Source organism: Sipha flava, unplaced genomic scaffold, assembly GCF_003268045.1.
Source record: "Sipha flava isolate LNK unplaced genomic scaffold, YSA_version1 81_pilon_pilon, whole genome shotgun sequence".
NCBI lineage: Eukaryota > Metazoa > Arthropoda > Insecta > Hemiptera > Aphididae > Sipha > Sipha flava.
In genome coordinates this window covers 329,515-342,606 of record NW_020273623.1, presented here as the reverse complement: position 1 = coordinate 342,606, position 13,092 = coordinate 329,515, and the positions used below count along the sequence as shown (strand labels likewise).

The window sequence follows — 13,092 nt, the reverse complement described above, 5'->3', positions numbered from 1 at the left end:
TAAGTACCTATTTGATAAAAAAAAAAAACTCAGATTATGCGAAAATAAAATAAATATTAATCCATTAATGACAATCATAAAGTAATAAAACGTTTATACACTTATTTAGTTATTCACAGTTTACTGTTGTATATTATGATATGTCCTTAACAGGAAAAATATTGCAATGTTTAGTTGTTAACTTTTAAGTAGTCAGATACTTTAATTTTAACCTTTTATTTCAATCTCTGTCTGATTAAAGCATTGGTTAAAATAATAATTACATAGATCTCTAAGTGGCACTTAGTAGAAATGAAAGAGGCACATACATTTATCAAAGTGATACTCATGTGGGATTGGCTACCAATTAACTTTATTTAATTACTATTTTAGCATATTCAGACAATAAAATAAAAAGTCATATTATATGGATTTCATTCAAATATGAACTAATTTAAAATTACTAAAAAAGAATTTAATACTATATTACTCAAAAGTTAAATATATAATTTTCTGATGTTTTGCCAAAATTTACTGATTTTTGTTTTTATATATTCAACAGTTAAATTAAAAAAATAAGTTTCATCTCTGTATGTTTTATAATAAATAAACATAATATCATAACTGACAATAATTAAATATGTTAAAATTTAGGTATCTATTTAAGTATTAGTAAATTATTTAATATAAAAATATAAACTATAAGAAAATAACCACAATGAAAAACAATGTAACAAAATTATAAGTCTAAAAAATAATTAATTTAATTTAATTAATCAATGGCAGTTACAGTCTGGTCGTTATAAGTTTCAGAATCTTCAACATCAGAATCATTTAATTCTAAAATCTAAAAATGGATTAACATTAAATACTCAATGTATACAATTTATGTTCAAAAAGGATTTACTTGGATATTTTCAAATTTATTCTTAAGATCTGTTAGACCAGTTAAGTCTTCTAAATAATTGGGATTTCTAAAAACATTCAATAAAAACTCTTCTCTGTTGTTTAAAAAATCATTCACTACCTAATAAATAAATAAAAAATAATAATAATAATAACAATTAATATCAAAAGAAATATAAACTAAGAAAGTATAAAACAAAAATCAAATTTTAAAAATCACTTTTAATGAACACGCAATGCACTGAAAAAAACTTGGAGTACATGGCATTATCTGCTGAAAATCACAAAGAAATCCTCTTATAGAATGAGGAATAACTCCTAAGCAACTTGTGGCATTTGCAGGTGCATTATATCTAAATAAATATATTATGTATTAACAATAATTTATTGGATATAACTAGCATTATAAACATACTTTAATTGAATACATGACACAAATAACTCAACCGCCAAAGCTCCTGCTATGGAAGAAACACCAGGTCTGGTGACTGTACACTGTTGGTCCAATGTCCTATCTACAAGTGACTTTATAAAAATAATGTTAAAATTAAAATTAAATAAGAGTAAGCAAATAAATAAATATTTTATTATTTATTAAAACCTACATTTCCTGGTGCTGTGACATCATTACAAAAGTAACAGCCCAGTTTTTTTTCATTGGTAGAAACATCTTGTACTACAACTCCATGTCTAAGTACTAAATATGAGTCAAATCCTAATGCTGCAGTTATGGCTAGCTAGAAAATGTATATACATAAATTAGTTCATTAAAATATTATGTTCCAATAATAAGCTGAAACAATTTAAAAATAATAATAACCTTATTATGTAATGTAGATAACATTGTAGGTAACCAACGACTTTCTCGAGAATCTGTTACTAAAAATATGACATCATGATTCTCTATTAACTCGGATAATAAATTTATGTTTTCATGATCATCAATGTTTGCTGCATGACCTGGCATAGGAATACTCATAACCACACCCTTACTATTCTATAAAAAATCACATAAATGGTACATTTTTAAAAGAAATAATAATTTTTTTAAATTAATTTAATATCATAATGCTAATGATTTATAAGATACAATATAATTTAAACATTAAATCAAAAGAATTTTAAAAATGAATTAAAATATTAATATAGGAATATTATAAATATTATATTTCATTTAAAAAATGTAGTTAAAAAATTATTATGTAGAACTTATCAAAAATTATCTTAATTTAGATTTCAAACATCATCAATCTACATAATATGAAACTTACAACGTTAAATTATTTAAAATGTTAATAAAAATAAAATAAAAGATATGTATGCAAAAATAAAAGCTTTCAAAATATTTTAACGATACCAAATATAAATGAGAATAATCAAATTTTTATATTTCTTAAGCTAAAAAAATGTACATATAAAAATAGTTATAATTTGTTAATACATTAAAAAACGAAAAAAATAACATTATTCATATTATTTTTATTATTTAGGTATCATTTCTTATATAAATTTCATGTTATGATTGTTATGGTTGATGGTGAAATTTTAAATTGGTGACAATATATAGATTAGATAGTTAAGTTATGTAAATAAAAACTAAATAGTTACAAATTACTGCTAAACACAATAATGTGAGGCTTAAACAAAAAAATGTATGTGTGCATAATATATAGAACTTGTATTATTAATAATTATTTATACATACAATTTCTGGATATATTTCACGTAGCGCTTCAGCAGCAGCTGTAGCTTTATAAGTATTTGCATTTATACAATGTGCATGTTTATATAATGACTGTCTCACTGGATTTGAATATGATACTTTACCGCTATCAATAAATGTTATGTTGCGTACACCCCATGACTGAAAAATCAATAGTTAAACTGATATAAATTTGCAAAACAATTTATTATCATCAAACCATTAGATTTCTAGCAATACAACAACCAAGTGTACCAGCACCAATAATGAGACATTTTGATTGAGCAATAACATCCAGGTTTAAATCAGGTGCAATACGCCATTTCATTAACTTAAGATTAAGATCTACTGATTCCCTTGCTTGTCTAAAAAATATTGTTAATGATAAATATACAAATAGTTTTTAAGAATGTTGCAAGAGTACTTTAAAAAATAATACAAACTTTTTAGAATCCATGGTTTTACTGAGATCTACATATTTAGGACAAAAAATTCCTTTAGAATTTTTCTCCCAGCCCACAAATGCAATATCATCTGGTTGAAAACCCATTTCAATGTTGGCTAAATAATAAACAAATGTAAACTCAGTAAGAATTATTTTTACCTTATGATATTAATATATTAATAATAAAACTTACAAGATAATTTAATATTAAACAACATGCTTGTTGAAAATTTACTAGTAGGAGAACCTCGTAGAGCTATTACTCTTAATACTGAATTTCTAATAGAAGGACTATAAGAAAAATTTATTATTAATACAATAATTCCATAAATATTTTACATCAAAAACTAATGGCATCTTGAATTCTGCCATTTTACATCATTACAAGTAAATTTTATTAAAAATAAAATTTTAATATTATATTTACAAACTTACCAATGTAATAAAATCAAGTAAAGAAGATTTCGTAATGGCCACCCAGGATTATTTAATAAATCTGATGGATCAGCAAACACTAAATAATTAGTAAAATCATTTTCTACATTATTTTGAAGTACATCTATGTATTGTTTTAAAGTCATAACTTTAAGGTTTCCATCATCTGTGGATACAACACCAAAGAATCCTCTTTGGTTAATGTTTAAATTTTGGAAACCAGAAACCAATAAATCAAACTAAAATAAAATGATAATAATAATAAAATAGAAATAAAATGAAATAAAATTTAATTTACTTGAGCTGCAGAAAAAGTATTTTTAAGAATAGTAGGTGTATCAGTCAGATAATACTTTGGATTAGCTAATGATGGAAAAGCAAACCAATAGTAAAAAATAAACTTTTTCAAATCCTAGAACACAAATAACTTTTATAACACAAAAAAAATAACATGAATTATAAAAATAATGTAAGAGCAACTTACTGAATACATAAGTATATCAAAAACTGGAATTATAGATGGGTCTTCTATTGCTTTACCCGAACGGAAATCATTTAACATACGTTCACCAAACTCTTTTAACAACTCATTTTTATCACAATTTTTAAATGAGTCTATAGTATTCTTGTTCAAACAATGACCATGAGCAATATATTTAGAAGATGTTTCATAATTAACTTCCCTATAACATTAAAATTGTAAAATATATTTATGGTTTTAAAATTATAATTAAAAATACATACTGGTTAAAAGATGAACAGTCCAATGATACAAATGGGGAACTTTTTGAATCATAATATCCTATTAATGATCTATGTACTTCTTCTAATTTGTCCACATCCAATTTCAGTTGACAAACTTTGAACCAAAAATTAGGATCTAAACAAGATGAAAATGGCTGAAATCGTAATAGAGTTCCATCTCCCACCAGATTGTCCATATTTTCAATGATATTTGCTGTTTCTGTAAATGTATTATTAATATTCAATTTTAACTGTAATTATAATAATAATTACTTTAATAGTAGTACAAAATATATACCTGATGATGTAGACATTTTAAAAAAGGTTGTAACAATGTTTTTTTTATTAAACTAACTTTATTTACATTATTTCATATTATTTGTTGAACAATATAATTATACATCTAAAAAAATATAAGAAACAAATATTAACAACATATAATAAAAAAACATTCAATATGAACGATAATAACAATAACAGTGCATATAATTATGTATCATTTGCTTATAGAGTTATGTCAAGGAAATATAAAACATTATACGATAAAAACAAATTATCTCAAATGTTAACAATTAATTATCTAAGCCAGCATTCTCAAACTGGTGGTCGCACACAATCTTTTTAAGGTCACCAATACATAAAATAATTAGTAAGGTTTTTTTTATAAATATCATCATGATTATGATAATTAAGAATTACAATTGATAAAAGTAATAAGAATAAAATGTTATATTAATCATATTAATTATATTAAGTTATCATTACTTTTTTATGTTATCATACTACAATTTCGTTAAAATTCTAGGTGACATTATAGGGATTCGTGGCCAAATTATTGAAAATCGCTATTCTAGACCAGTGGTCGGCAACCCGTGAACTCTTTAATTTGTGAATGTGACTCAAGGCTACAAAAAGGTTGCTGATCACTGATCTAGACATAAATGGATAATTAATATACATATAATAGATACGTACATAGTATTGACACCTTAGAAAGATGGCAGAACCGGAGATGAGTAATGCTGATAAGCGAAAACAGAAAAAAATAAATAAATCAAATTATACTAAATATACTTATGCGTATAGCTGATAAAAATTAAAATATAATAATAAAAGGTAATGCAATTTGAAAAAAAAAATGTTAATTTAATCATATATTTTATTGGATATTAAAAAGTACAAAATATATTTATTTAAGTTTAAAATCGTATTTAACATTTATTGTTGCACATTTCAATAATTTTTCTTGTTCAGGATTTTTCAAAAATTGCAAACATTTTTGACAGTTCATATTATAATTTAATTTGACACATAGTTCTGATTTCACCATTTCCACTGATAAACAATTTCTTTCTTCAGACCACAAATTTTCCATCAAAGAAAATACACGTTCTACAAAAGCATTACTTATAGGTATGAAAATATTTTTCTAACAATTTTCGGGAGTTTAGTGAAATTATATTTTTTTAACAGCAATACCCACATTAAATCTGAAGATAAGTTCATTTTTGAAAGCTCAGCCCACACTCTTTGTACATTTTTTATTTCGTCATAAAGTCGGTCTTCTTCAATATTATTTAAATCTAATAGGTTCATAGATTTTATTGCTTTATTACACTTAATTATTTTATTTTTTAAATTAAAGTTCAAAAACATCTTGAAAATAGAATCGTTAAAATCACAATATTTTCTTAAATAATCAAAAGTCTTTTTGTACACTTCATAAGCTTCTTTTTTGAACATTGCTGGCTCATTTGATTGAAGTGATGAAATACTTTTCACGACTTTTGAATCATTAAATGAATCATTCAGGCGATTCTCAGTTTTATCTTATAGACCTAGCATTACGTTGTGCAAGTCAACAGAAGTTACGGAATTTGTTTCGAGTATTAATATTGCCTCACTTAGTATATTCATGTAGTGGTGAATAAAATACAAAAAGCATTATGGTAAACTTACTTTACGAGACAAATCAGTAATTTCTGTCAAGTCAATATTTTTCACAACTTTCGTATAATTTCATGACACGCATCTTCTCCTCGGCATTCAATATAAGATGAAACATGAAAATTAACAATAACATTAATGTTTAAAAAAAAAGACGGACTCACGTTATCATACTGGTCTTGCTGCGTTATCGCTGGTTCCTTTCGCTTCTCCCATCGAGATAAAGAATAAATTCTGCACAGTCTACATACGGCAACGGCGTGTGGTGATAACAAGCGTACAGACAGCTCCCGGCGAACATCGATACTGCTTAGGCAGACGACAAATGCGACCAGTGACTAATTTTTCGCGAATTCAAAGTAAGACGACATCCATTCCGTTCCGCATACCGTCTGTGAACTCCCAGTCATGGTCAACTGATCCCACGACAAGATTATCATCAGCACCGCCACTACTAGCATCACCACCAGCTTGAGAATGCACAACAACAGGACGAACGACAAGATATCGTTTTCGTTCAACTCCAGTGGACGGTCGTCATCCTCGTCGCGATCGGTGGCCATACCACCGCCGGCTAATAGCGGATTCAGCAAGCAGGGATACTCTACTCTGAACGCGATCAATCACTCGGCCATCACCACTACATGGGGTGTACCCAAGAAACGAGCGAAAACTGAAGAAGAGTAAGTGCTTTGCCAGATAACAGACTTATTTTTAAATCTTTTTGTTTTATTCGTTCGTTCAGGTACTTTGAAGATGAAGACGAACAACAACATTCTCAACTTGAATACATTCCTGCGCCTGATAGTCCCACTAACAAGAAATCTGAGTGTGATTCCGATTCGTCCGAAGATCCATTAGATGCTTTCATGGAAGGCCTGGAAAAAGAAGTATGTATATAGTATAAGTTATAAGCCTTACAGAGGTATTCTCTTAAGATTCACATCCATTGGTCCAATTTTTTTCAATGTTTATAAACCTATACAAATAAGTGCTCAATTTATGTGAAAATAGAATAGTTTTAATATATTATTGTCTTTGTTTAGATTCTATGTGCACAAATGTTGATAGATTATCGGAACAATTTTTATACGTCTATCAACAATTTGCTTTTATTAGAATTCATATTTTTAGGTAAAGAAAGAAAAGACATATGGAAAAAAAGAAAAGAAAGAAGAAGAAAAGGGAATTAGACAAGATATTGAAGAAGAAGATGTAGAAGAATCATACTATAGGTGTGTAAAATATCTTTTAATGTGTAATCATTTTATAATGTTAATGTAACATAATTTTATGTAAACTATATATAGGTATATGGAAGAAAATCCAAATGCTGGTCTTGTTGATGAAACCTCGGACATTGAAATTGATTATGATGAAGATGGAAATCCTATAGCTCCACCAAAGAAAAAAATTGGTATTCTAAAACTAGTTATACAGTTACTTCAACTTAAAAACAAATTTATTTTACTGAATCCCACTTTCTATTCTAATTTATTAATTTACATCATATTAGTACACAGATAATTTGTTTTTATAACAAATACTGTCTATTTTCAAAAAATTTTGGATGAGATAAATAATTTTATTTTAAATATTATATAAGATTGAAATGGAAAATTGATCAAAAGGTAATGTGTATTTAATTATTCAAGTCGTTTGCTTAAAACAACTTTTTAATTTATATCAAAATTGTATCTCTTATATTAATGAAGGACTTTTCAATTGATTTAATAAGTTATATTTGACGATAGCTCATAATTTAGGTTGCTTACAACTTCATATAATAATTAAATATGCATGTTTTTAATTTATGTATAGTATTTTGTGAGTATTAGATCTTTATTTGCAATCCTGATAAATTCATTATTTATATATATTTTTTAATAATTTAGGTTATTAACTTTATTCTTTAAACTACTAAATTCCTGAAATAACCTATTGAATTTTTATTTTATCTGGAAATTCCTTTGATTTATACCTCATTGAAATAGGTACATATAAATTTATATATATGCATTCGGTAAATTAGATTTTCATCTAAATCGTTCAATTTTTTTTACGAGTATTACTTTTGTATTTTTTAGGAAATTGATCCATTGCCTCCCATTGATCATTCTTTGATAAAATATAAGAGTTTTGTAAAAAACTTTTACACTCCACACAGTGAAATATCATCTCTATCTGTTGATAAAGTAATACAACTACGTAAAACCTTGGGTCTTCGAGTAAATGGAGCTGATTTACCTTATCCAGTCACATCATTTGCTCATTTTAATTTTGATGATTCCTTGATGAAAGCCATTCGAAAATCTGATTATACACAACCGACTCCTATTCAAAGTCAAGCAGTTCCTGCTGCACTTGCTGGACGTGACATTATAGGTAATGAAAATCCTTTTATTAATGATGTATGTTATTGGCTCACTGAATGATATTTACAGGTATTGCTAAAACTGGTAGTGGTAAAACGTTAGCTTTTATATGGCCTATGTTGGTTCACATAATGGATCAACCAGAATTAAAAGAAGGAGACGGACCAGTTGGTTTGATACTGGCACCTACTAGAGAACTTTCACAACAAGTACATTTGATAACAGATTAAAATAATTTTTATTTTATTTATATGTTTCATGTATTATTTAGATTTATGTGGAAGCAAAGAAATTTGGAAAAATCTATAACTTAAGAGTAGTGTGTTGTTATGGTGGAGGTTCAAAGTGGGAACAATCTAAGGCTCTTGAAGGAGGTGCTGAAATAATTGTGGGTACCCCGGGTAGAGTAATTGATTTAGTTAAAATGTCAGCAACCAACTTGACCAGAGTAACATTTCTTGTACTGGACGAAGCTGATAGAATGTTCAATATGGGTTTTGGTAAATATTTTATTGAGATAGATAATATTGGTAAAATATTATTTTATTAAATGTTTTTAATTTCTAGAACCTCAAGTACGTTCCATTTGTGACCATGTGAGACCAGATCGCCAAACATTGTTGTTTTCAGCTACATTTAAAAAGAAAATTGAAAAATTAGCGCGTGACATACTTACTGATCCCATAAGAATTGTTCAAGGAGATGTTGGCGAAGCAAACACTGATGTAACTCAAATTATGTTGGTGATGCCACAGAGTGATAAATGCCAATGGCTGTTGGATAACATTGTTCAGTTTACATCAACAGGTTCCATTCTTGTGTTTGTTACTAAAAAAGTTAGTTATAATTCTAGACCTGTTACATAAATGTACATTAAAATACATTTTTAAATAATTTATAGTTAGACGCTGAACAGCTAGCCAGCACATTGACTATGAAAGAGTATGAAGTATTACTGTTACACGGTGACATGGACCAAGCCGAAAGAAACAAAGTTATAACAAAATTCAAAAAACAAGAAGTAAACATAATGGTGGCTACTGATGTTGCTGGTACGCATAATTTTCAATTACCTGTAATAATTATTGTGATAATTAGGGCTCAGATCTTATAGCATTACATGCTGTTCAAATAGGCTCTTTACTGTGATCTCATCAATCTTTCTTAAGTTAGCCCTGATGTCAAACTCGTGAAAAATACAAACAAGTAAAATGTACCTTATCTCTAACACCAATTTGGTTGTAATAATACATTTATAATAAAATCATAATATATTTTGAGTACACATTTTAATAAAAGCGGATTTGGTTGATATTATGTTCTTTATATAAATTTAACTTACGTGAAGTTCCCCCCCCCCTTTGTCCTATCGGTTTGAAACAAATAACAAATAATTTCAAATGCAATTTTAGAATTTGTAATTTCTAGGAAATTCAGGAAATCAAAATTTTAAACATTTTTATGATGAAAATAATGAAGATATATTGTATTAGTAAAATTATTAAGTAATTATCATATCAATATTTCGAATTGGGTAATATACAATAATTGTAATTATTAGGGATGAGCAAATAATATCAATATGGGGGGGGGGGAAACTTCAAGTATATATGTATTTACTATGAGAACAAAATTGTTGTTAGGGTAACTGTAAATTTTACTTATTTGTATAAAATACAAAAAGTGTGTCAATGTATCCATGTATTGCGTAGATACTCGACGATGAGTATTATTATTATACAATATAATCTTAAATTTATTTCAGTAGTAGAAATTAAAATATTTGATAGAAGTTAAAAGTAAAAATAAATATTAACATAAAATTATAAACAAATACGATCTTAAAATTTAAAATGGACTATCAGATTTCTCTCATTATCTAACAAATCTGCAGTTTACTATGTTGTTTTATATTTATTTGATAATATATAAATATTACAAAATCCAAGTCCTAGTGATATATACATATTAACTATGATCTCAATTGGTTTTTTTTTTTATATATACAGCCCGTGGTCTAGATATAGCTCATATTAGAACGGTCATAAATTACGATATAGCTAGAGATATCGACACACATACTCATCGTATCGGAAGAACGGGTGAGTCATGTCAATTTTATCTAACACTAGCAGAATTATTTATTGATTTAAAATTCTATCATTAGGTCGGGCGGGAGAAAAGGGAACAGCATTTACCTTAGTCACGCCAAAAGACTATGAATTTGCTGGTCATTTGGTTAGAAGTCTTGAAGGTGTTGGACAAGAAGTACCCAAACCACTTTTGGATCTTGCTCTGCAGGTAGAGTATTTCTATTGGGTTGAAATATGTCTCAATTTGCCTGGACATTCCCGATTTTTAATATACTTGTCCTGCTTCAATTCTTAGCAGGACGTGTATTTTATGTTTTTTTGAATTTTTTAAATTTTTGTTCCGTGTCCCATCTTACAAGCAAGTGGGACATCAATATCCCGTTTTTTTTTTTTTTTACAATTTTACATTTCAAAATGTTGTCTTACAAATTAAAAAAAAAGGAAAACAATCCCAATATTATATTACTATATTATTATTATATTACAAAATTTTATTTTTGAATGAAGCAATTTTTAGAGAGTGCAAATACTACTATTCCCTGATGATAGTAAATATTTTAAAATGTTGATAAAATAATTTTAGATGTTCGAAATATCTTGAAAATGTAATACACTGTTTATGATATGATTTTCTTATTTCTATAGAAAATATTGAATCAACAGATTCAATATTTACTTTTTTTATTTAAATATTTAGTTTTAAAATGTTGACAAAACTTGATCAAAATTATGAAAATATGTAACTTTCTCCTAGTTATAAAATCATAAAATTTTCAATATTAACACTTGAATTACAACTGAGTACAAGATTCTTCTTAAATGTAATTCATTACATCACAATCCTAGTTATACTTATATGCAATTTTTTCTTTGTAAAAGCTGGTTAAAACAACTTGCTTATGAAATTATTAGATACTTAAGTAATTTTAATAATATAATAAATTGTAATGTATATCTACTATTTTTACATATAAAGACTGATCTACATGTTTTTTTTTTGCTCAGAATCGTTTTCCAAAACTAACAGTATATTGATTTTACAGTGCTACAAATGTATAAGAATAATTTTTATCACTTTTATCAATCTCTTCTCTCTATATATATATTTGTTATTATTATCATATACTTTAATTAAATGTGTATCATCAGGCCATGTTTTGTTACTGTTTCAGAGTTCTTGGTTCAGAAAAAGTCGTTTCAAGGGAGGCAAGGGTAAATCGGTGAATACTGGTGGTGCCGGACTGGGATACCGAGAACCATCTGGTTCTAATAACTATTCTGTTAGTAATATTTGAGTTATCTGAGGCTATTAAAACTATAAATTATGTATATTTTAGGCATCAAGTTCGTATCAATGTCCTAAACCTGCAGCAGCAGCAGCAGCAGCTCCACCAAAAGCTGGTCCTGGTTCAGGAAGACTGATGGCATTGAAAGAAGCGTTTAAAATGCAGTACCAAAATCAAGTGAGTTGCAAGGCAGCAATCATTTGCTAGGATTTTGATTTTTTTAATATAAACTTACGCTATGTGTATTTTAGTTTAAAGCCAGTGAAGACCATACATGGGAACAAACAGTAGACTCTGGCCAATCAGTGAAAGTACACACGGGTCCATTAAAAGAACGAAAAGCCAAAAAAAACCGATGGGACAACTGAATTTATTAATAAGTAAAAATATTTTTCATGCTTTGATCTTTAATCTATATCAATAATAAGACTTAAATAATTTTAGTTATTTGTCTTTTTAATTTTAGTTGCAATTTTCACTTTGTTATAAATTTAGTATCTTATAAGACATAACATCAACTACTTGTAATAATTGTATATTTAATTGCCATCAGAGACGACAATAATAATAAAACATATATTCTATAAAAAAAAAATTTAAAAAAATAATGATCTGTTATACTTTTAACTTATTAATATTGACTAAATGTATGCAATTAAAAACATTTCAAAAAAATTTTGTCAATTCCTTAATTAGTAAAAATATTATTGAGTTATTTAAGAATATATTTTTTTTTTATTTGTACTAAAATTGCTCCATGATACTACATTGAATATTTTATTAGCATTTATTCTTCTTAATAATAAATTATTACTGTCGGTTTATATTCTTTCAAATCAATTTAGTATTAATTTTCATGTATGAATTGAAATGATACAAATATATTTTAATGTAAATGTGACTATACAATATTTATTTATTGATATGTCTGTATAATTGCCAGAGAATATTTTATAAGTAACATTGTTACTAGAGTTATAATTCTTAATTGTTGTAATGAAGTGGTTGATCAATAGGAAAAATGCTGACAGGAATTTTAATTGGTTTCAAATATTATTTTAAATCTGTAATGATTTAACTCATACATTTAGCTTCTTTTACCATAATTTTCCAATCCTTATGTGTGAACTGTTAATAGAAAACTTATTATCAATTTCATAATAAATTAACTCCTATTTAC

General features: G+C 26.8%; 2 protein-coding genes across 3 annotated transcripts; one reads left to right on the top strand and one right to left on the bottom strand.

The window, feature by feature from the left end:
• Positions 1–718: 718 nt before the first annotated feature.
• On the bottom strand, positions 719–6,291 carry LOC112693195 (ubiquitin-like modifier-activating enzyme ATG7). 2 transcript variants are annotated; one of them, XM_025568152.1, is made up of 15 exons: positions 6,171–6,291; positions 4,212–4,431; positions 3,952–4,150; positions 3,766–3,879; positions 3,468–3,706; positions 3,226–3,323; positions 3,031–3,148; positions 2,808–2,952; positions 2,591–2,749; positions 1,706–1,882; positions 1,491–1,622; positions 1,301–1,410; positions 1,106–1,238; positions 887–1,006; positions 719–826 (listed from the first exon to the last, which is right to left on the bottom strand). In XM_025568152.1, the coding sequence occupies exons 2-15, from the start codon at positions 4,406–4,408 to the stop codon at positions 752–754; spliced, it is 2,016 nt and encodes a 671-aa protein (XP_025423937.1). In that variant the 5' UTR covers positions 4,409–4,431; positions 6,171–6,291; the 3' UTR covers positions 719–751. The 2 variants fall into 2 exon arrangements, with proteins under 2 accessions (XP_025423937.1, XP_025423936.1); XM_025568151.1 differs by lacking the exon at positions 6,171–6,291 and adding an exon at positions 4,510–4,546.
• A 131-nt stretch (positions 6,292–6,422) lies between these two features.
• On the top strand, positions 6,423–12,489 carry LOC112693194 (ATP-dependent RNA helicase DDX42). Its single transcript, XM_025568150.1, has 14 exons — positions 6,423–6,841; positions 6,904–7,048; positions 7,293–7,393; positions 7,469–7,571; positions 8,246–8,543; positions 8,603–8,742; positions 8,805–9,033; positions 9,101–9,369; positions 9,435–9,585; positions 10,543–10,635; positions 10,701–10,834; positions 11,799–11,906; positions 11,964–12,089; positions 12,164–12,489. Exons 1-14 carry the CDS (start codon positions 6,636–6,638, stop codon positions 12,278–12,280), a joined length of 2,220 nt encoding a protein of 739 aa, XP_025423935.1. The 5' UTR covers positions 6,423–6,635; the 3' UTR covers positions 12,281–12,489.
• The last annotated feature ends 603 nt before the right edge of the window (positions 12,490–13,092 follow it).